The sequence below is a fragment of the Camelina sativa genome, chromosome 20 (assembly GCF_030686135.1).
Source record: "Camelina sativa cultivar CO46 ecotype springtype chromosome 20, ASM3068613v1".
NCBI classification, from domain to species: domain Eukaryota; kingdom Viridiplantae; phylum Streptophyta; class Magnoliopsida; order Brassicales; family Brassicaceae; genus Camelina; species Camelina sativa.
This window is the reverse complement of record NC_141899.1, coordinates 34,315,382-34,339,861: the sequence shown is the minus strand read 5'-3', so window position 1 is coordinate 34,339,861 and position 24,480 is coordinate 34,315,382. Positions and strand designations below refer to the sequence as shown.

General features: G+C 34.1%; 3 protein-coding genes and 1 long non-coding RNA gene across 8 annotated transcripts; all 4 read right to left on the bottom strand.

The window, feature by feature from the left end:
- Positions 1 to 3,841: 3,841 nt before the first annotated feature.
- Positions 3,842 to 5,207, bottom strand: LOC104771910 (membrane protein PM19L-like). The gene is made up of 4 exons (XM_010496527.3): positions 4,918 to 5,207; positions 4,387 to 4,606; positions 4,203 to 4,248; positions 3,842 to 4,049 (listed from the first exon to the last, which is right to left on the bottom strand). The coding sequence occupies exons 1-4, from the start codon at positions 5,042 to 5,044 to the stop codon at positions 3,969 to 3,971; spliced, it is 474 nt and encodes a 157-aa protein (XP_010494829.1). The 5' UTR covers positions 5,045 to 5,207; the 3' UTR covers positions 3,842 to 3,968.
- Positions 5,208 to 5,491: 284 nt separating this feature from the next.
- LOC104771909 (disease resistance protein RPS6-like) lies at positions 5,492 to 11,205 on the bottom strand. Of its 5 annotated transcripts, none has more exons than XR_015594053.1 (8): positions 10,405 to 11,155; positions 9,189 to 10,305; positions 8,761 to 9,096; positions 8,268 to 8,666; positions 7,532 to 7,691; positions 6,472 to 7,446; positions 6,180 to 6,346; positions 5,492 to 5,867 (listed from the first exon to the last, which is right to left on the bottom strand). XR_015594053.1 is itself a non-coding variant. In XM_010496526.3 (6 exons), the coding sequence occupies exons 1-6, from the start codon at positions 10,872 to 10,874 to the stop codon at positions 6,268 to 6,270; spliced, it is 3,621 nt and encodes a 1,206-aa protein (XP_010494828.2). In that variant the 5' UTR covers positions 10,875 to 11,205; the 3' UTR covers positions 5,992 to 6,267. The 5 variants fall into 5 exon arrangements, 1 of the variants encoding a protein (XP_010494828.2); XR_015594051.1 differs by having other exon boundaries at positions 6,472 to 7,442; XR_764958.3 differs by having other exon boundaries at positions 6,472 to 7,691; positions 10,405 to 11,205.
- A 9,046-nt stretch (positions 11,206 to 20,251) lies between these two features.
- Positions 20,252 to 20,953, bottom strand: LOC147919840 (uncharacterized). Its single transcript, XR_015592160.1, has 2 exons — positions 20,791 to 20,953; positions 20,252 to 20,499 (listed from the first exon to the last, which is right to left on the bottom strand). It is a non-coding gene; the product is annotated as an uncharacterized LOC147919840 (long non-coding RNA).
- Positions 20,954 to 23,832: 2,879 nt separating this feature from the next.
- LOC147919839 (protein VARIATION IN COMPOUND TRIGGERED ROOT growth response-like) lies at positions 23,833 to 24,480 on the bottom strand. Its single transcript, XM_087504125.1, has one exon. It carries the CDS (start codon positions 24,478 to 24,480, stop codon positions 23,833 to 23,835), a length of 648 nt encoding a protein of 215 aa, XP_087360251.1.

The window sequence follows — 24,480 nt, the reverse complement described above, 5'->3', positions numbered from 1 at the left end:
TCAAGAAAAAACTCGTGCGAGTGTTCCAATTGCAGTAACTGATCAAGAAAACACACAGCCTCCATTCTGAGTCTGACACTTCCTCTAGTATCGAGAGTGACAACTCTGCTATCGAAGATCATAATCAAGAAGACCAAATTGTAGAGGATCAGGTGAACAACAGTCATCCGATGACTACACGAGCTAAAGATGGCATCCATAAGCCAAATCTCAGATATGTGCTCCCCACTTTATGGTTTGTTCCTGAAGAACCTAAAGATATCTTTACTGCCCTACAACATCCAGGGTGGAATGATGCAGCTCATGATGAAATTAGTATGATTCACGTGCTCCACACTTGGGATCTTGTGGAACCTACAGAGGATATGAATGTATTGGGATGCAAGTGGGTTTTTAAAACAAAACTCAAACCAGACGGATCAGTAGATAAACTGAAAGCTCGTCTAGTGGCTAAGGGTTTTGATCAAGAAGAGGGGCTAGATTATCTCGAAACATTCAGTCCTATTGTCAGAACTGTAACAATACAGATGGTCCTTGATATAGCAACATCAAGAAACTGGGAAATCAAACAGCTCGATGTCTCTAATGCTTTTTTGCATGGCGAGTTGCAGGAACCGGTTTTTATGCTACAACCTCCTGGTTTTGTTGATTCACAGCAGCCATCTCATGTTTGTAGACTCACCAAAGCCCTTTATGGACTGAAACAAGCTCCCAGAGCCTGGTTTGATACTTTCAGCAAGTATTTGATAGAATTTGGCTTCACATGCAGCAAATCTGATCCTTCATTATTCACATATCACAAGAATGGTAAATCTCTAGTTCTTCTAATGTATGTTGATGATATGCTGCTTACATGGAATGATTCTGCTCTGGTTCAAGCTCTCCTCGTGTCCCTGAACAAACGGTTCTCCATGAAAGACCTTGGTGAACCTAGCTATTTTCTTGGTGTTGAGATTCATAAGTGCTCCACGGGATTCTTTCTTCATCAGACAGCTTATGCTAAAGAGATCTTACATCAAGCTGCTATGACAAATTGCAATCCGATGCCCACGCCGCTTCCACAGAATCTGGATAAACTAAATCCAGAACTGTTCTCGGAGCCAACTTACTTTAGAAGTCTTGCAGGGAAGCTTCAATACCTCACCATCACCAGGCGTGATATTCAATTTGCGGTGAACTTCGTGTGCTAAAGAATGCATGAACCAACTGTCTCAGAATTTGGACTGCTCAAAAGGATATTACGATACATCAAAGGGACTTTGCACATGGGACTGTATCTTCGAAAAAGTTCCAACTTATCGTTATCAGCCTTTTGTGACAGTGACCACGTAGGCTGAAAAAAGACTCGACGATCCACCACATGCTTTTGTATCTTTCTTGGTCCCAATCTCATCAGTTGGTCAGCCAGACGGCAAGAAACGGTTTCCAACTCGTCAACAGAAGCAGAATATAGAGCTTTTACAGCCACTGCTCATGAAACAACTTGGATTTCTTTTCTGCTTCGCGATCTAGGAGTCTCTCAACAATATTCTACTGTGCTTAGGTGTGATAATCTCTCTGAAGTCTACCTAAGTGCTAATCCGGCTCTGCATAAACGCTCCAAACACTTTGACACTTATTACCACTACATAGGAGAGCAGGTGGCGCTAGGACACATTGAACATATTCCAGCACAGTTTCAGATAGCTGACATCCTGACAAAGTCTTTTCCAAAACGAGAGTTCGAAGGTCTCAGAGACAAACTCGGTGTTGGTGCTTCACCCACCACGAGTTTGAGGGGGAATGAAGGTGAATCATGTAGTTTGGGCCACAAACAGGTCCAACAACCAGTCCAGAAAGTCGAAGGCCCATATCTACAATCCTGTCAACATCATCATGTGAAGACAAAGACTGTACCTGCAAAAGCTCTCCTACATAACCGTTACGATGCTCTCACTGATAAGGATGATGACTAGCTAAGACTACAGCTGTACACATGAGTCACCAATAGTCTAGATTGTTCTCTATGTCACTATATAAGACAATGTAACTCTCTCATGTAAACCTAGTATGAGATTATAATAAAAACGTAAAAGTTTCAGTCGCACCTCTCTCTGTTTTCAATTATAACCGCAGCAAAAGCGGCTAATGTGCGTAACTTCATCAGCTTATTGCCTCAAAGTTACGACACCTCGGTTGGTGAATGCGGTGTGTAATTATTCGGTGGTCAAAAACAGAGGATCGCCATCGCTCGAGCTATCCTCAAGGATCCTAAGATTTTGTTGCTTGATGAAGCGACAAGTGCGTTGGATGCAGAGTCTGAGCCAGTGGTTCAAGATGCGCTTGATCGGGTGATGGTGAACCAGACCACGGTTGTGGTAGCTCACCGGCTCACTACGATTAAGAATGCGGGTGTGATTGCGGTTGTGAAGAACGGTGTGATTGCGGTTGTGAAGAACGGTGTGATTGCAGAGAGTGGGAGACATGAGACGCTAATGGAGATTTCAGGTGGTGCTTATGCATCGTTTGTGGCTTTTCAAATGAGTGCGAACTGAGACTAAATGTTTTTTGTTGTCAATGATTATATCCTATTAATTGGAAAGTACAAATATGAAACTAATCTTTTTTTTTGTCAACCATTGGGCCACAACTGGCCAGCCCATTAGCCAAATTCCTACATTCGTTGGAATCGGGACTCGATCCCGGGTATGATGGTGCCTTCTACAAATGGACTTACCTCATACCACTGCACTAAGGTCACTTCACTATATGAAACTAATCTTAAATGTGTTAGAAATTACATTAAATTGCCATTAGAAAAACTTAATTAATTAATTAAATAAATATAATTAATTAAAAAACAAAAATGGGGAACACATTAAATAAAATAAATTGTAGAAAAGTAAAAATTTTTTTATTAGAATCAAAACTAATCCGTATTAAAAAAAAATTAACAGCTAAGATTTTAAAAATCTAATAGAGTAAAATCTACAACTACTAATTTTATCCTACTATATTAATTGGAAAGTACAAATATGAAACTAACCTTAAAATGTGTAAAAATTACATTCAATTGCCATTAAAAACTTAATTAAGATTAATTTATTAATTAAAAAAATGAAAATCGAGACACATCAAATAAAATAAATTATAGAAAAGTAAAAAAAAAATTATTAGAATCAAATCTAATTCGTAATTAAAAAAATTAACAGGTAAGATTTTAAAAACCAAATCGAATAAAATATACAGTTACAAATTTTATCAAAAAAAATTTCCACAACAGATAAAAATTATTACAGACAAGAAAAAGAAGCCACAGAAAAAAACAATGAATGTTGTTTTCAAAGAGGTTTTTAGAACTTTTACTAGCTATATTTAGTTGCTCTTTTTTACATGTTAGTAAGGATTGTGTTTAGTCGACAAATGTTTAAACAATTTTATTCATTACATGCAAATGTTTTATTGACAGGTTTTCAATAAACATTTTTAAAATACAAAAATTATCATATAAGCAAACTAAATTTTTAATCACAAACTATTATAAATAACATAATAATAAAATAAATTATAACAAATTTTTATTAAAAAAAAATTCAGCTCGCGGTTCTCCGCGGGTTAGTACATAGTATACTATTATTTAATTTTGTAATCATAGGGACTAAAATTATAGTGTTTAAATATATTATAAAAAAAATTAATTTTGTAAACCAGATATGAAATTTTGAAACGTTTATTCTTGTGGCTTTTCATAATTTATTTTTCCATTACGTAGTAAACCAGATATGAAACTTTTTTACGTAGTAAACTGCATTGTAGTCGTTAGTCGGACACACACAATGACAGAAAATATAAATAAGAAAAATTTTCTAGTAGAAAGTAGAAACCAATCAAATAATTCAAACCACACAATTACATCTTCAAATAAAATAAACAAATCGGATAAGAATTTAAATTACAAAGAAAGAAAAAGGAGTAAAAATTTAAATGATTTATTTTCGAACTCCGTAGATTGCAGCAATGTAGAGAAGTTGTGTTGCCGAAAGTATTATTAGAAACGCTTCCATTGTTCTCTGTCGAGAAATAAAAAACGAATTAACTTAGTTATAATATTCAAAATAACAAATTTTGTTTTAATTTTAATTTAAATAATCATTTAACGTTTTTATTGATTGCTTTGATAACGAAAATTTTGCAATAAAATGATATAATAGAGGTTTACTCACCAGACGAGCATTTCTCATCCCAAGTTCAATTTCCTTGCAGCCAAAACTACACAAGAACATTCAAGAGACAACGATTTTTAGTAACCTATAGATTGATATATACTAATTTTGTTGTGGAAAGTATACTAAATTTATGAAAAAATGATTGAACATTGAGTCAAAAGTGTTGTGTCAACGTCCATACCCCATGGCTAAAAGTGTGAGCGACCAAGCAATGGTGGCGGCAGATACAGCTGCTGGGAGACTCGTTGTAGTCCATGATTGGAGATGACTGACGCCAGAGATAACCGAGGCAGCTCCCGCAACTCCAGCAATTAAGGCAAACGTCACAAAGAATCCGGTTGCCGCATTACCCATTGGGAAATGTATCGGCGAGAAATGAGCCGGAAGACTATAATCCGCACCTTAAATACCAAGGGAAAGATATTGAGATGCTTAATTCAAATTGTTATATAAAAAAAAATCTGAAGTGATTTAGTGATGAATTAATCGGCTTAATGGTGATGATTAAAAAATAAATTAAAACTAGTTCGTTGGCAAAGCAAAAGGCTTGTATAATTTCCTTTAGAAACATATATTATATCTATACACAAATAACATTTAGCCCTACCCTAGCTATAATTCAAGAAATGTAACTAAAAATTATTTTTGAATTACAAAGGCTTTGTTTCATACCAAGAAAGGAAAAATAATAATAATTTAATGAATCATATACCAATAACGAAGCCATGGTTGATAGCTTTGTTCATGGACCATGCGCCAATCCCAAGAACAATAGCATACATACAAAAGTTCAGAACTAAAAGAAAAGAGGCCACCGGTTTCATCTTCTGTTCCACCATTTTTTCTTGGGTGCGAAATGACTTGGGAGCTTATGTTTTTTATTTTTGATAAAGCTTAAGAGCTTAGGCTTTATATATAGATCCAAGAGAGTTTAGATTAGTGGTGCTTTTCTTGGTTAAGGCTGTATGGTTTTTTCTTGATTCTTAAAGGTTCCTGCAGGTTGTAAAGCTGAGTTGCTGTGGTTTACTTTTTTGGTCTCCAAAGAATCCATATATTGCTTCATTCACAGGGCATAATTAAATATTTTAAAAGTAATAAAAAGAGTATGAACTAAATGAAAACCTTTGGAAACTTCAAGATTCTTTGGTTCACTTAGTTTCTTTAGCATTTTTCTTGTATTATGTTGCTTTTAGATTTTCTTTTGCCCAAAAAAAATGTTACTTTTAGTTTTTCTTTTCTTTTTATGTACATGAGTAAATATTATATTCTGATGGCAAAGAAAAAACAGAATAAAAAATTCTATGCATAAGTCTGTAAGTATAAAATTTCAGATACATTTTGCAGATTTCATCAAGACGAGAAAAAAAGAAAGAAGGAAACGTGTATAAGAAGTTGTCAGAGGAAACTAATGATGGAAAAACCTTGGGAAGCAAGTCATATATTCTGAATTGATTACAAGGGAATATTATAGTAGTAATGATAGGAGAGGTCATAGGGTTGATAATTGATTTGAATGTTGTTCTTTCCTTTTATAATCGAAACTAAGTAAAGCCAAATCATCCCGGCCTAGAAAAATCCATTCTCATCACCAAAGTATTATCTCAACAGTTTTTTAATCTTCTCTTCTCTCAACTGATTACAGAAGCAGCCTTTGTAAACATGCTGCAGAAAACATAGCAGACTTCATGTGGCATTAATAAAATTGGTGTTTAGTATCAGACAGGATATCTGATTTTGTCAATCTGTATGTTTAGCGATTTACTGTCTGATACTTAGAGATAAGGGGTTTTCTTCTTGGTATGATCCACTATTTCCATCAATAGACTACGTGTGCAAGCCAAAAAAATTAAAACAGACTTTAACCGCAAATTGAAACCAACTCTTTGGACGGTAGCAACATCTATAAAACAAGACTCCTAAATGTTTCTATGCTTTGGATGTGGGAACTAATATAAATAAGAATTTTTGGGTTACCTAAAACCGTCTCTTCAGCTGGGGAGGCATGTTGGTCCATTAGAACTGACGAAAACGTACTCATTTCAATATTCGCACAATCAAAGATTCAAAGTGACGTCTTGTGTTCCTCCTGGGTATCAGAGGCAGGGAAAAGCAGAGGTTTCTTGAGTGGTGCTTCACGTAATCTGCAAAAGAAATAAAATATAGTGATCCATTGTACAATACAATTTTAGATTGATCGGGAAAAAGAACGCGGGTGAGCTATATATATATATATAGTATCATGTTCAAGTCATGCTTAATGCGTTACCTGCTTTCGCTTCCAGTTTCTCTCTGTCTCTTCACAACTGTCGTCTCAACACACTCTTCTCTGTGCTCAGTCTTATTAACCAAATTGTCTTCACCTGCTTCACAAACATGTGGAATTGTGTTTGAGTTACTAAGTCTATTCTCCAGTGATGAAGATTCCTCTAAGAGTCGTATACCCCATCCATTAAATGTTAACTTAGAGTCATTCATGTATAATGGACCCTGCCATATCTTTTTTATATGAATCTGCATATCGACGTGATCGTAGTTCCCTTGAGCTAGAGGAGCATTAACATCGTTTAGAGGGATACGACAGTCCAATATAAACAGATGACTATCTGTCATAGGTGTGTAGAAGTCATGTAGCTGACCAGATGAATCAAAGCTGTTCCCAAATCTGTCTTTGAACCGACAGTTTACATGGATATGTATTGCATTCCCACTATTAATGGGCTTAGAATCGAAAACAACCACGGCGCAAGCCCTAAATTTGAAGAATTGTTGAGAGAGAGATGTGTGAAGTAGAGGGATATTGGTCAAAGATTCTCCGGAACCAATAGATTGGTGAGTGAAATATGAAGGCACTTCTTCACCTAACAATATCATGGAGTTGAAAATAATTGATTGGTTGTGGAGGATAGCTTCTGGATCCAAGTTTAAGAACTTGAAGGTGAATCCCACTTTTCGTTGATAATAACTTGGGTGATATGAGAAAGCCTCGTCAAGTCCCTGGATTGGAAACTTAGAGTGAATGTTATCTGTTGCTATTGCCACCTCACTTGGACTACCATTCCAACTAGCTTCGGTCAATGACCCACAGCCTGAAAATTCAGCGGTTAGTTGTTTCAGTTTGTAAATGTTTAAGGATACACGTACTAAATTGTTGCACTTCTCCATAGTCATGTATGTGAGCTTAGTGAATTTCTCGATCCACCAAGGGACCTCTTCTATCCCTGTTCGTTGTAGAAGGAGCTGTCTAATGTTGGTTGAGATATTAGGAAAAGTGTCCAACCGTGAGCATCCACTGAGATTAAGGGTATAAAGATGATGTAAGTTGATACCAGTGGGAAGAGTCTCCAGATTTATGCAATCCGTAATTTGCAAAATATCAAGTTTAGTGAAATTCTGGATAGAGGAAGGAATCTCCACCAAACTTGGAATATCCGACAGAAACAATCTCCCCAAAGTGTGAGGCAGCATCGCCATGAGAGGTGTAAGCGGCTAAACCAAAAATTTAATAAAATAGAGTTGTCAGTTCACAAATCATCTGTACGTTTAAAAACTTTAAAAGTGCCTGTTAATGTAATTAATAAAATAAAAAAAAGAACTCAAAAATGAAAAAGCATGTAATTTCTTGTTTAAAAACTCTAGTTTTATAGTATTTTATAACTCTTGCTTTTATAAGTCTGAGAACTTCCAAAAAAAAAAAAAAATCCAAATAAAAATAAATTTTACTATGGAATATTAGTAAATTATATACCAATTAGCATCAATTGATTGCGTTGTTCAATATTTTAACTTACAATATCTACGTTTTTACAAATATAATATGTTATATGTGAAAATATATAATTTTTAAAAAATAACTAAGAAGTTCTTGGTCTAGACTATATTTTTTCTCATGCCAACAACTAGAACATTTTATATAGTCTCCTTCCAAATGTCATTCAAACCAACAATCACTAGGTTTTGCTTGAGAACCTATTGCCCACTCGATTTTTAACTCAGGGAAATTTTTTTTTAACTTGGTTTCCTTAAATAAAAATTTGTTTTAAAAAGGAAAGATTAAATTCATACCTGCACTGTTTTCCAAAAGTTCTCATTCATGATTCTAAGAACAGTAAGATTCATTAGACACAAATGAGAGGTAATTTCTTCAATACATGTATTCTTGATAAGGAGCACTGAGATGTTGGTTGAGATATCAGGAAAAATATTCAACCGTGAGCATCCTTGGAGGTCAAGCGTATCAAGAGATTGGAGATTGATTCCATTGGGAAGAGTCTCTACATTACTGCATCCTGACATGATTAACTGCTCTAGCTTATTGAGATATTGAATAGAGGAAGGAAGTTCCACCAAACTTGAGCAATCACTAAGATCAAGTGTCTCGAGATTGGTGGCCATTGAAAGATCTGGAATTTCTTTCAAATGTATAGATCTTTTCAAATCTATTTTCTTGAGCCCTCCAAGTGTCTGAGGTATAAGTAAGGTACACACAAGGAATACCATGTAAGAAGTAAAATAAGTATTATTTGTTTATAGTTACATAATTTTGGATAATACTTACATGAACTCCTTCCCATAGCCTCTCGAGTTTGCTCCCTTGCATTTGGAGCTTAACGAGATTTTGAGGACAAAAATTAGAAGGCATACACCTCCTTGGATAATCGTCCAACCTCAATAATCTAAGTTTATGGGGTAAATAGTCAAACCCTTCTGGTAAGTGCCATTTCACCTCTTTCTTTTGGTCCGATTTTCTTGTTGTTAACCTTTGTTGGTACCACTCCTTAGTGTAAATTTCTAGAAAAAGAAGATTACGCATCTCTTTGAAAGCACTCTCATGTATACGCAGTTCATCAGTCTCATCCATATCCAATGATATACCTATTATCTTTTTGGTACCCTGAGATAATTAATTTCCAACATAATTTCTCAAATAGCATAACTTTAAATCTTAGAGAACGAGATATATGTAAAGAACACATCAAAACTTACAGTGTTATCTTCTAGTAAATCACATATATCCTTTGAGTCCATAAGGAATTCCCTTTCTCCAGGTTCATTGGACTGTGCGCGCACGATCTCCTTACCCATTTCTTGTAGCAAAGAGTGCATCTCAACGATACCCTCTCGTACATATATAAGAGATTTTTCAACGAGGTTTTTCAACCCGATATTAACATCCAAGCCGCTGTGTGCTAGTAACAACTTGATGTTACTGACTTTTTCACCATTGAAAAGACATGCAATGTGACGTAATATTGCTTTATCTTTTTTATCATTTAATCCATCATAGCTGAGTCTTAGTGTCTTCTCAATTTTTCCATCCAAACCATTTCGAAGCCTCGGCAACATATCCATTAAATCCTCTTTGTCTCTACCCCTTAAATACGAGCCCAAAACCTTAAGACCCAAAGGAAGATTACCGGCACATAATGCAACTTCAGAAGCAAGCTCTATCAAACCGTCGGGTGGAAAGTTTTGCCTAAAAGCATATCTAGAGAACATCTCAAGAGCAAGCTTCTGAGATGGGAGACATACTTCATAGATATGATCAATCCCATGGGCCCGTAAAAAATGTTTGTCTTTTGTAACCAAAATGATTCTACTCCCACTTCCAAACCACTGAGTTTGACCGACCAAAGTATCTAGCACCACTTGATCATCCAAATCATCAATAAATATAAGAACTTTTTGGTGTTTTAGCCTCTCTTCCACTGCCCCTAAACAACTTATCCTTATATCTTTTTTGTCTAAAATTTCAGACAAGAAATTTCTCAACAAATGCAACTTCATGTTATAGTCGTCCGGGTTGGCACTTTTATAAATTTCCAGGCTCTTAGATACGAAAGCTCTGTCTATGAAAATTCTACCTTGGAACTGACGAGAAAGTTGGTTGTATAAAACTCTTGCAATGGAAGTTTTGCCACTTCCTGAGGTGCCCCATATCCCAACCATCCTCACTTCGTCAGATTCCAAATGCAATAATACACTCATATTTGCAATATGATCTTCCATTCCGACAAAGTCCTCAAAATCCTTCGATGGAGCTAAGTTTAGTTTAGCCAAGATATCATTGGCAATTGCTTCTATCATTTTTGCTTCGTTAGGCCTGAAAAGGTTATAAAATGAATTCACTCACACGAAACAAACAAGTACCAATTGTCACATGTCAATGTGTACAAAAACGGATATATAAAAAAGGTTGTACCAGTTTTGAGAATGATATCCGAGGAGACTTGCTACGTCGGTCAATGATTGCCGCCAAAGCTTGCTTTCATCCTCTGTTTTTCTCTGACAAGTCTTAGCAAAAGCCTCTCCAAAGTTTCCGGTTTGTTTCCTGACATGAGATGGATCTAAACCGTAGAAAACCGGTATAATTAGTTGATCCAACTCTTCCTTGCAGTTCACGATCTCCAGCAACTCATCCAGGCACCAGCTTGAAGATGCGTACTTCTCTGAAAACACAACCACCGCAATCCTTGAAGTCCTGATCGCTTGTTTAAGCTCGGGATCGAGCGACTGGCTTCTCTCGATCTCGTTGTCTTTGAAAGAAATTATCAGTTTTCGGTCAAGTTCTTTTAGAAAGTGGCTGAGGAAAGTTACGCGGACGTCTTCCCCACTAAAGCTCGGGAAAACATCGTATACCCAATTGCGTGAAGAGGAGGAAGAAGAAGCCATTAAGCTAAGAAAAACAAAAATCTTTCTGGAAAAGTTATAGGGTTAAGAACAATAGCTTAAAAAAAGTTAGAGAAACCTTTAGAAGTAGATTTTTTTTTATTCTGTAAATTTCATGGAAAGGAGAAGGAAGCTTGAAGAGTCTCGTGAACCAAGTCTAACGGAGACTTTTAGGTAGGTTAGGTACTAGTTGAATCTATGCCATTGGTGGTGGATCCAAATTGTTTTCTTGCTCTGAATTATATATATGGACTTTGAGGAAGTCATGTTTTCGTCGTTATTGTGAAAAGAAATTGAAAAGCAAGCATCATTAGTGGTTTGGTAGTTTCATGTCAAGTATTATTATCCTAGTGGTCTGTACTCGACTATCAGTTAAATTAACAATGAAGCATCACTTTTCTATTAAAAAAAACCAACTAACAGTATAAAATTACAAGTGGAGACAGATTCGATCAAATCCTAGATATATGATATTGAATTCAGCAAACGGTCCTCAAAATATTATTGAATAAGTTATGAAACTATCCCCTATTTAATATTTGGAAAGTACATGACTTTTTTTTAGACTATATATAGGTATATATATAATTTTTTGGTTATAGACTTATGACATACATAATTTAAGTGTATCATAATATATAGGTTAGTTTGATTTTTGGTAATTAAGGATAATATGCATTTAGTTAATTATAGTAACATATAAAATCAATTATAGGTAACATTTAAAAGATAAGGAAATGCATATGTGATTCTTCTTTCACTTTTATTTGATTTTATATTTAAATTATTGTATAATATATTTAGTTAATAAAATTGATGATTTTTTTTGCATATGTAACTTAAACTTTTTTAAACAGACATATATTACTCAATTGATAAATAACAAATGTATAAAATGTTTCAACCACATTGCCTAAGAAAACTAGGCAAAAATTCAAAGTCATAGTATAAAAAAATGACCAAAATGATTATGAATACGAATATGCATGAACTTTGATTTATCAGACATTGAAATCATACTAGAAAGTCATACTTCAAAGTTATACTATTAGAACCCCTGTTTTAGAAATCGCTAGGCGCTAGTCGGGCGGTCGAGGTGGACCTAGCGCCTAGCGAGAAAATCAGAGATTAAATAGGGATTAATCGGGGACTCGTTTAGGGTTATTTATTAAATTAACAATAAAATAAAAATATATTGTACTATAATTCTGTTTATGTTAAAAGGAAAATATCAAATAAAATATAAAACTATAGTATTGTCTTTAAAATTATGGTAAACACATAAAAACATCATTTTAAAAGAAAATTTTATGATTTTTGTTAAAAGTTATACATTAGTTATTGTAAAACATCATGATCTCTTAATTTAAACGCCTAAATAACAAAAATATTTATGTCTGATTTTTATTTGGTTCTAAAAAAAAATTGGTATACACAAAATTAAGCGGAATTAAGCGGAAAATAATCGGATTAGACATGCATAATCGGATAATCGATGCTAGGCGGAGATTAGTCATTAATCGAGGCGGAGAGGGTGGACCTAGCAATTTTGCGGGGCGTAATCGGTACTAAGCGGGATTTTTAAAACAAGGATTAAAACCAATATAAATTGTTCAATCCATAAAAAATTCAAGCTTTAATAATATTATTCTTTCAAAAAATATCTTTAAAATTCAATTTCATATATTTCTTTTGTTGAATTGTATAATTTTATATCTTATAATAATTTAATTTAAAGTATTTAAAAATAGTTTAACTTGATATTTTTAAGAATATCATAAATATATGATATATCAAAAATTTAAAATTATAAACACTCTAATTTGATTTGTTATAGCACGGGTCAATAATATGTCACTATAATATGAAAAAGTCAAGAAATATGATTTCTTGCTAGAGCACGAGTTGAAATTTCAAGAAATATGATTTGTCAGATTAAACTAAAGTTTGGAATAATGTTGTTTGGTAGAGGCTTTTTCGGTCAAGATGATTTTGACAAACATATGTTGCATATTTGGTCCTAAAATTAATATGCGGTATATTATGGGTTAAGTTATAGAATTAACTATCAAAATACAATATATAATTTTATAAACTAAACAAATTAAAAAAATTAACAAACAAAAAATAATTTTTTTAACAACTAAATTAACCCGCAGTGTGCCGCAAGTCAAAATCTAATCTACTAAACTATTTTACAAAATAGATATTATTTCATAAGTCATATAAGTCATATTCAGAACATGATTTCATGGCATAATGTTTAATTCCAAAAGAAAAAGATTTATAAAACAAATAAAACAATCACATATATAGTGATTTAAATAAAAATTATAAAATAAACAAAAAAAATTTCAACCCGTGCTCTAGCACGGATCCAATTCTAATTATATATATTATATTAAAGCACAAGTAAAAACGTTCTACATTCAATCTCAGACACGAAGTACCATTTTGCCATTAATGAAAGTGCCCCTAACGTTGAAATATTTTGTCCCTGGACGTAAATTTACCAATTTTTTGCATTAAAAATAAATCAAAAAAATCGACAGAAATAATCTATTTACACAAAAAGTTATTTGCAAAACTAGAATTTGCTAGATATATCCTATATTTTTTGGAAAACACCCTTATTACAACTATAGTTCTGTTTTATACTACAAATTCTACAAATTTGAGATAATTAATGGGCTTAGATTGTTTATAGATTAATGGGCTTCTGCAGGAAAAAAAAAGTCGACGACAATACACCTTCTTACTGGAAACCCTAAAAAGATAGGTCATTTACAACTATAAATACAATGCTATCATTTACTTTCACCATAACTCAACAAAGAAAAAAGAAAAAAACTCTCTTTTCTTGAATTATTAGTTTTATCAATTTTAATAATTCTTTCATCATGTTCTCAAATTTATATTTGTATTCCCATCTTGATGTTTTTTATGATTCATCGACTGATCCTATTTCTTTCCTGTTCATATAGTGGTTTCTTAGAAAACAAGATCCAATAATCATAATGCTTTGGTTGTTGTTGGTTCACCTTACAAAAAGGTATAATATTGTGTTTTTTTGGTTGAGGTTTTACGTTTAATTCTTTAATCATGTTCTCAAAAAAACTCTCTTCTATTGAATTTATAATTTAATTAATTTCAATAAGTCTTTCATCATGTTCTCAAATTTATACTTGTATTCCGATCTTGCTGTTTTTTATGATTATCGACTGATCCTATTTATTTTCTTGTTCATATAGTGGTTTCTTTGAAAGCAAGATCCAAAAATCATAACCCTTTGGTTGTTGTTGGTTCACCTTACAAAAAATGTATAATATTGTGCTTTTTTTGGTTGAGGTTTTACGTTTAATTCTTTACTCATGTTCTCAAAAAATTTTATTTGTATTCCGATTTTCTATTTTTATGATTAATCGACTGATTCTTTTTATTTTCCTGTTCGTATATTGGTTTCTTGGAAAGCAAGATCCATAAATCATAAACTTTTGGTTGTTGTTGGTTCACCTTACAAAAAGGTATAATATTGTGTTTTTTTAGTTGAGGCTTTACGTTTAATTATTTAATCATGTTCTAAAATTTTTTTTTTGTATTCCGATTTTTTTTATGTTAATCGACTCATTCTTTTTTATTTTCCTGTTCGTATAGTAGTTTCTTGGAAAGCAAGTCCATAAATCATAAAGCTTTAGTTGTTGTTTGTTCACCTTTCAAAAAAGGTATAATAATTATGTTTTTTTGATGAGGTTATAAGTTTAATTCTTTTATTATGTTCTCAAAATTATAATAACATTAAAAAAAAATATTCTTCAATCGAATATTTATAATATATTCTTATATTTATCTTCCATCTTTATAAAGAAATATATTGCATATGGATCTTATTATTCTTTTATTTTCCTGTTAATGTAATAGATAATAACTATTTTACATAGGTATCAAGGACCAGATGAATCGATCAATAAATTTGTTTCTAATTAATATCAGGTATTATTTTATATAATCGGAATGATTAACATGTTAAATTATTTATAATCCTTATAATTTCTTTTTCATAAGTTGATTACACTTAGATTGCCATATTTGCAGGAAAGCTATGATCGTTAATAGCCATGTATATTTTTGGGAATATAGAAACAAAATTGTTTAATTTTTATCTTTAGCTTAAATTTCATTTAGATTATTTAAATAATCATGTTATATGAGAATTGATAATAATTCCATGTTTTAATTATCACTTTTCGTTATAAAAAAAATATTGAACAGGTTAAACCTAAAGAATACTACAATGAGGATGATACTAAGGATGATGTTATGATTCCTTCAACGACTACAACAACTAAATTCTCAGACTGGATTATATTCAATACACAAGCCCCTCAAGCCTAAGAAATCGTTTATGCTGAAATTTCAAACCCATCTGTTTAAAAGTCTTGTGGAGAAAGAGTCAGGAACATACATTGGTTGCTTGCGAACTGACAGAGGAGGAGAGTTCACCTCAAGCATGTTCAATCAATTCTGCGAAGAACATGGGATCAAGAGACAATTAACCGCAGCCTACACTCCACAGAAAAACGGTGTCGCCGAAAGAAGAAACCGCACAAGAATGAATATGGTCAGGTGTTTACTTACGGAGAAGAATATGCCAAAGAAGTTTTGGCCTGAAGCTGCAAAGTGGACATGTCATGTGCTGAACAGAAGCGTGACAAATGCGGTGAAAGACATGGTGCCTGAAGAATGTTGGAGTGGAATTAAGCCCAGTGTGAGTTATTTCAGAGTCTTCGGTTGCATCGGTCATGTACATGTTCCTGAGCAGCGAAGAATAAAACTCGATAGCAGAAGCCGAAAATGTGTTCTTCTTGGAGTGAGTGAGGAATCCAAAGCATATCGACTTTATGATCCAATTTCAAAAACAGTGGTCATTAGTCGAGATGTGATATTCGAAGAGGAGGAGAAGTGGGATTGGAGTGAAGCAGAGAAAGGTTCTGGTGATGTTTTAGACTGGGGAGAAGAACAAAACGGAGATGACGTAGAAGAGACTGAAGCTATTGGGGAGGGTGAAACTGGGGTGGAGCATCCCGTTGATGTTGAGAATAATGAAAATTTGTCAAATGCTTCTCAGCCAGCGATTCACCAGCAACGTGAAAGAAGAGCTCCTATATGGATGCAAGACTACGAAAGTGGAGAGAGAATCTCAGATGAAGAGGCTGAAGCAGAGATGGCGTTAGCATTGTTTCTATCTCATGATGATCCAGTAAGATTTGCTGAAGCAAGTAAAGAAGAGAAGTGGATGGAGGCAATGAGAAGCAAAATTCAGTCCATTGAGAAGAACAATACTTGGGAGCTTGTAAGCTTACCAGCTGAGGCGAAAAGAATTGGAGTCAAATGGGTTTTCAAAACTAAGCTGAATGAAGACGGGAAGGTTGATAAATACAAAGCACGTTTGGTGGTGAAAGGATATGCACAGGAGGAAGGCATTGACTATGATGAAGTCTTTGCACCAGTAGCTCGTTGGGACACTATCAGAGTTCTTTTGGCTGTAGCTACACAAAGAGGGTGGAAGGTGTATCAGTTAGACGTCAAGAGTGCATTTCTTTATGGTGAATTAAAGGAAGTGGTGTATGTAGATCAGCCAGAAGGTTTTGTTAAAAGAGGTGAAGAAGATAAGGTGTATCGATTGAAGAAGGCCTTGTTTGGCTTAAAACAAGCTCCCAGAGCCTGGTTCAGTCGGATAGAAGGATACTTCAAGCAAGCTGGATTCACTAGAAGCAGCCATGATCACACTCTGTTCTTTAAGCGAGAAGGAGATAAGTACATCATGGTAAGCATTTACGTTGATGATTTGATTTTTGCTGGAAATGATGAGCTTATGCTTGAAGAATTCAAACAATCAATGAAGCGAGAGTTTGACATGACCGATCTCGGGTTGATGAGGTTCTTTCTCGGTGTGGAGGTTCGTCAAAGCTCTGATGGAATTCATCTTTGTCAAAAGAAATATGCTTCGGAGGTGTTAGAGAGATTCAAGATGGCGGACTGTAATTCAGTCAAGAATCCAATTGTTCCAGGAGTTAAACTCTCAAAAGAAGGAGTTGGAGAAGAAGTCGATGCGACTCTCTACAAACAACTTGTGGGGTGTTTGATGTATCTCACAGTTACAAGGCCTGACATGATGTATGTGGTCTGCTTGTTATCACGTTTCATGGCAAGACCAAGAGAAGAACACATGTTAGCAGCAAAGAGAGCTTTGAGATATCTGAAAGGTACGCTGGAACTTGGTATTTTTTATAGAAAAGGGTCTGAGCTGAAAGTGACAGCATATACAGATAGTGAGTATGCTGGAGATGTTGACGATCGTAAAAGCACTTCAGGCTATGTGTTTCTGTTAAATGGAGCAGCAGTGAGTTGGAGTTCAAGGAAACAAGAAGTGGTTACTTTGTCTACAACGGAAGCCGAGTATGTTGCTGCAACATCATGTGTGTGTCATTGTGTTTGGTTAAAAGGAGTTATGGAGCAGAATTTTTTTGAGCAGTGCGCATGTATGGAGATTTATTGTGACAACACTTCGTCAATTAAGCTGTCAAGGAATCCGGTGATGCATAGGCGCACAAAACACATTGATGTGAGGTACCACTACTTGCGTGATCTTACAAATCAAGAAGTTGTGAAATTGGTGTTTTGTGGAACGGGAGAACAAGTTGCAGACATCATGACAAAACCAGTGAAGTTGGAGACTTTCGTGAAGCTGCGAGGTCTACTTGGAATGCAAGCACAAGAAGTTTAAACTGGATGTTATTACAACATGTCCAGTTTAAGGGAGGGTTTGTTGGAGTTGAATAATTAGTCCACTAAGACTAAGTCGATGTTAGTTGTTTTCGTTTCGGTCAATAAGGCGAAGTTATAGGAACTGAGCCACGTTTGAATTAGCTTGTTTAGTTGTCATGTTTTTTCGCTTTCAGTTCGTTGTAAGGCTATTTAACGCCAATCTATTTTCAATCTAATGCATCAGAGAAGTATTCTCAGAAACCTGCAATTCTAGTTTTAACACCATCAAGCTAGGAAAAAAGATAGAAAAAACTTTCTTGGAAAGTCAAAATTTTAAGAGCAATAACTCGTAACTGAGACGAAACACGTCGATGCATATGTGAATTTTATAGAAAGGAGAAGGAAGCGTATAGAGTCTCCCCGTGACCACTTAACGGAGACTTTTCTGTATCAATCTAATCTACTACGAGAGCAAAGATAGCCATTGGTGGATCCATTGTTTTTAGACAAACTACTTTTTATGAATTAAAAATGTTTTAGACAAACCATTGTATAAGACTAGGAAGTATCCCTAAATTAATATAACAAAAAATACATAAATTATGAATTAAAAATGTTTTTTTCCTCCGAATTCCGTATGCTTCAAACCCATAAAAGGACCTAAAATTTTATGATTAACATCACCATAGTTCATTTTCAAACGTAATTAACTAAGAAAATCGCTCTGTAAGAAAATTAGTTGTCAAGAATCTCTGAAATGCTTCAAACTCATAGAAGAGACCTCTAAAATTCATTTGAATATATGCAAATAATTATTATTTGGCAAAGGTATTCAACATAAGAAGTCAAATCATGTTTTCGTCGTTATTATGAAATAATATTGAAACCCAAAGCAAGCATCATTAGTAGTGATTGGTAGTTTCATGCATGCATCGTTGAAGGAAAGGGATTTAAATTAATAATTTAATATGATTATGGTCGTGGTCCTGTTCTCAACTACTGAATAATATTTAATTTAAGTATTTAACAATTACAAGTGGAGACAGATTCGATCAAATCCTAGATATATGATATTTAACTAAGCAAAAGTCCTGAAAATATTATTGAATATATAGACTTACCTAATTGAGTTTACAAAAGAATAATAAACTACCACTAGCTATACACAATAGTCGGACGGATGAGTTTAGATGGCTTCACTTACCTGAAACAGAGGCTTTATCATTTCAGTTTTTGTTGTAAATTCCTTCAGCCTAGATATGCAGTTTAATTGAGTTGACCAATCCTAACTTGTTTTGGGTTTAGGGTTGGGAAGAAAGCGTGTGCAAGAAGCTACCCTTGTTTCATTACTCTGTTTCTTATGACTTTTGTCTTACGCTACAAGTATTGTGTAACATATACACCAAACTAACTTCCTCGAGCTTTTGTGGAATTGGATATACAAGAAATATTTTACCTAACTCTTGAGAAAAATTAATGGGATGTGGTCTTATCATATAAAAAATAGTTTCCGTTTAATCTTGGAAAGAAGTAATAGTGCTTAATTATTTTCGTTTTCCATTCCCTCTGTCTCGGGACGCTTCAAAAGTTCAAAAGTTCAAAAGTTCTCAGGGTTTTTATTGCTTTCATCGGGTTCAAAAACATGTCCAACATTAAATGAAAGTCCCACATATCATACCAATCTGATTTTATCGATTTTTTCTGTTAAAACTGAATTTTCTGCCCAACAATTTATTATCTTGAGAATTTTTAACTACAATGATCAACAGCATCGTATGAAATTACAAATTGAAACCAACTCTTTGGACGGTAGAAGAATCTATTGAATCATTTTTCGATAACTAAAAGGCTTCTGTATATATGCTCAGTGTCACAACTTATAAGATTTTTTAGTTACCTAACTCTCTACATGCTTGCTGCTGTTCCATTGTAACTGGAAACTATCCATTTCTGTATTCAAAATCAAAGATTCAAAGTAATGTCCTGTCTATCTTCAATATCCAGAGTTTGGAAGCAGGGTATTTACAAGAGGTTTCTCAACTTGGTCCTGTCACATAATCTGCAAAAGAAATAAATCCAGTGATCAGTTATATGAAAATAGTATTTGATTGATCCTGCAAAAGAGTTACGAGATATAGAACTTATGTCGTTATAACTCATGCTTAATGCTTACCCGCAGTCGTTTGCTGCTTCTCTCTGTCTCTACATTGCTCTCTACAGACTCTTCACAGTGTTCAGTCTCATACCCCATATTGTCTTCTTCGGCTTCACAAACATCTTGTGGAAGATTGTTTGCATCACCAAGTGGATTCTCCGGTGATGATCACACTACAGCATATATGTGCATTGTTAGCACGAGAGAAACGCTATAATATGTAATTCATAGCTCTTTTACAAACGCTATGTTAGGCCACTGTTATCGTAGGTACCACACATACAATAGCGCCAGATATGTATGCTATGATAAAGTCTTCTAACATAGCAGTACCAAAATGCTCTGTTATGGGGCTTTTCTAAAAAATTTAACTAATGTTATAAGTCATGCTATGTTAGGAGTTAGTGCTATTTTATATAATATGATAGTATCTTTTTTTCTTTCAAAATTTATTAAATTAGATTTTATAATTTTAAATTTCATAAAATAATATTACATTAACCAAAATAAGTCTTACATAAAAGTGTCACCAAGTCTTAAATAAAATAAAACTAAAATTACAAAGAAAAAGACAAACTTTACATGTACATGTAACCCATCCAAACCTTTCTTCTGCTCACTTTGCCTTGAAACAATCCAATGAACAGCCACTAGTTCACTTTGAATATATGAAAAAGACATGTTCCATGTTATCCTCTCCATATGCATCTGCTCATATGAAACAAAAGAATCATGAGAAGCCACAATCTGCCATTAACCCTATAAGCACATACCAATCACCGAGAGATAAATAAACCCTAAATTGTAATTGTAACCAAAACAAAAACAGAGTCAAAAGTTGAATCGGTTCACAAGCAATGGTACAAATCTTATTTTTTGTACAGTTGGTGAAGTCGTAGGACGCACAAAGGATTAAACAAGAGAAATGAAAAACAGGAAAATAGATTCAAAGTGTTTACAAACCTGGTCAACCAAAAGTCTAAGCAAAAATCATCTTACCTGAAACTTGAGCTGCAATTTCCCTGCTGGAGTTATGCTTTGGCTTCAAGTCTAGATATATCCGACTGTTGTCAATACACAGCAAGAAAATGTAGATAGATCACAATTAACGAGTATTACTTTTCTGCAGGTTTCTTCTTAACGAGTTTGTGTTATAACAACTTGGGCTTCTGAAAAAAAAAACCAAGTTCATATTAGAGAGTGAGCAACAAAATTCACATAAAAGATCATTGTTACAACAAGAACCTACACATGAAGAAGAAATGCAGCCAATTAAACCTATCCTCCATTGTCCAATGCGAACAGACCAGACCAGTTTTCCGGCTAGAACAGAGAGCCACTCTGTATGACTGTATCTACTGCACGACTTTCTCTATAACCACCAACACAAAGACACATCAATCCAGACACAACATCCAAAAGTTTTTGTTTATAACATCAACAGAGATCAATCCAAAAGAGAAGTTTACCTTAGAGTTAGAGCAAGATCTATAATGCGGCCAAGCTCAAACGAGGGATTAGCCATTGGAGAAAATTCTGTGAAAATAGAGACCATATTCCCTATTAAAAACTCACACATATATAAATCTGCCATCAGTTCACAATATTACAAAAACCAGAGAAATCAAATGTAATAAACTGAAGAGACCCAAAACTAAATTTATAAAATCACAGGAGCAAGGCAAATACATTCATACATCTCAAAAAAATTGAAGCTTTCAAGCTAAACAACATAGGAGAAAAGAGTAAGAACTAACTTGCCAAACTTGATAGTATAGCTTGTGGTAATCATAAAGGCCACAACCATCCACTCTGAGCTCAAAATTCCAACACAGATTCCACAAATTTACTTGGATTAACAAGAAAACCCAGATCAGTACGGATTCATACAGCGAGAAGAGAAGTGAATCAATACAAATGTTGCAGAAACCCCTAAAATCTGAGAGTGAATCAACACAAATGTTGCAGAAACCCCTAAAATCTGAGAGATAAGCAGAAGAAGATGAGATTACCGACAGAGACTTAGAGAGCCTCTCTGTGACGATGGTGGTGGAATTGATATAAATCAATATGGATGAGTTGGTTCAGTGATAAACAGAGTCTCAAGTCAGAGAGAGAAAGAGAGAGAGAGAGAGAGAGTACCTTCGACCAAGTTTCCTCTACGCTTACCGGATTCTGGGTCCTCCACTTCTGTGGTTTTCGCAGTAGTGAGAGATTTTTCCAGAGAAACCAAAGCTGCATCCTCTAAACCAAACCAAAGATGTTGGGAGAGGGGCCAAATTCTTCGCTTTGGCAAGAGATTGGGCACTAATCTCAGAAAGAAACCAATTTGGGTCGGGAGAGAGTCGAGAGACACTGGATTAGACTTTACTGAAGCTCCAACAACTAATGTCGTAGATGGAGACAACGACGGTCTCGCAGATGAAACCCTTGAGGAAGGAGAGTTTCTAATTTTTTTTCTTTTGAGAATGTTTTAATTTTTAAAGGTAAGTTTTTTTTTTTTCAATGGACTTGTTCACATACGACGCTTAATTGAAAATTTTCCCTAAATATTGGCGGAACAAGTAATTTTAACTTCCCACTTCATGATTTTTTGTTATAGTGTTGTTTGAGTGCTATTATAGAGTAATCGAAAAAAAAGTTATCTTTCATAGCAGTTACGAAAAATGAGCTATTGTCTTGTGCTATCAATGTGGATATTTCTTGTAGTGATGAACAGTCCTCTAAGAGTCGTATACCCCAAGGGCGGACCCACATTGGCTTAAACTGGGGCAGTTGCCACCGTCATTATTTTAATAGTTAGTGTTATTTCATTACCTCCATAATTTATGCCCCTGTTAAAAAAAAATATTTATGCCCCCACTACTTAACTTTTTTAAACCCAAGTCTCATAAACACATAAATTTAAACTTTTATGTTAGACAAAACCCAATTCGTTATTAATATTAGAAGCCCATTTAGTTAGAAAATAAGTATTACAAGCCCATTTCGTTTTGTTACACTAAAAACTAAATACTAAATGTGTGAAACATGACTTTTCTGCTTTTTTCTCTCAGATTTTAATTTTATTATGTGTTTTATAAAACATAATTTTTAAATATTATATAAATATATATTAATTTAATATTGTTGCCACAGGTAAAATTATTTCCTAGATCCGCCGCTGGTATACCCCATCCTTTTAACATGAAACTAGGTTTTGAACCCACGCTACGCGTGGGTTTATTTGATATAGTTTGGTAAAAACTATATATGATTGATGATAGTTATTATATATTATCTTTTAAAATTAAAATTACTATTATGAAAAAAAAAATTCAATTCAAATATACAATTTTAAAAATTATAAAATTCATAAAAGTCAATAGTGTCTAAGAATCAAATATGATAAAAAGAATTATGAATCAATCTTGTTTTCTCATATTTAATTGGCAGCCAACACATATATCTTTGTATTTTTTTCTACATTCACCGTCTCTTTATATTCATTCTCGTCAGTCATATTCAATTTTTCACAGTTATTGTCGTCGCTTCTTTCACCACACACTTGTTTGTTATACTCTTCTTCTTCCTCTTCCTTACTTTCTTTCTAATCCTCTCCATCTTTTTCTATGTAAAACATTCGTTATTATGTGGTTAAGAAATTTATAACTTTAACTAAACATAGCTTCATTAGCCTATGAATTAACTACCCAAAACAACATTGTTCATTTGAAATATTGAACTCGAAATTCAGTTCCCTTCTACCATAACTTAGTCTTCAATGATTCTTATCGTCGATCTTTCTTATTAATACCCAAAAATCTTACAAAAACACATCAATCATCTATAACATCATACACACACTCATGTTTTAGGTTTATAAAAGATTAAATTTTAGTTAAGTGAATTATTTAATTTTGGTTAAGTTTACCTAGGATGTGTTTAGTATAATTTAGTTTGAGAAATTTTAAAAATGTTAATTAGTGACATGTCAAGTTCCGATTGGATGTTTTAAAGCTTAGGTGGACAGCCTTAGGAGCTTATAGCTTCTACTTTTTATTAGTATAGATTAGAGATAGGGGCTTTTGGCCCTTCTAAATAAATCTGTGTATTACCTAAATGGATCTGTATATCCACATGCTCGTACTTCAGTTGAGTTAGAGGAGCACTTGTATCTTTGTTTAGAGGGATACAACATCCGAATATAAGAAGATGGCTATCCTTCATAGGTACCCAGAAAAATTGTGGCTCACCAACAGATTCAAAGCTGTTACCAAATCTTCCTTTGAACTGACAGGTTACTTGGATGTCTACTCCATTGGAACCAAATCTTGGCGCAGAGTTGGACACCACCACGCAAACCCTAAATATGAAAACTGGTTGAGAGGGAGAGCTCTCAAGTAGAGGGATACTTGTGAGAAAGGTCCCAGTAGTACAGCAGTAAGTGAAATATGAAGGCACTTGTTCACCTGGCAATTGTATGGACTTGAACAAAACTGATTGTTGGTCAAGGAAAGCTTCTTGATCCAAGTTGAAGCAGTTGTTAAATTTGAAAGAGGCTCTGCGCGTTTCCACTGCCAAAGCGTTTGGAGTATCGTTCAAGGTAGCTTCAGTCAATGACCAACAGTCTGTAAACTCAACCTCTTTAATATGTGCCAGTTTAGATAATTCTATGGAAACAGATCGTAAGTTGTTGCATCCATTCAT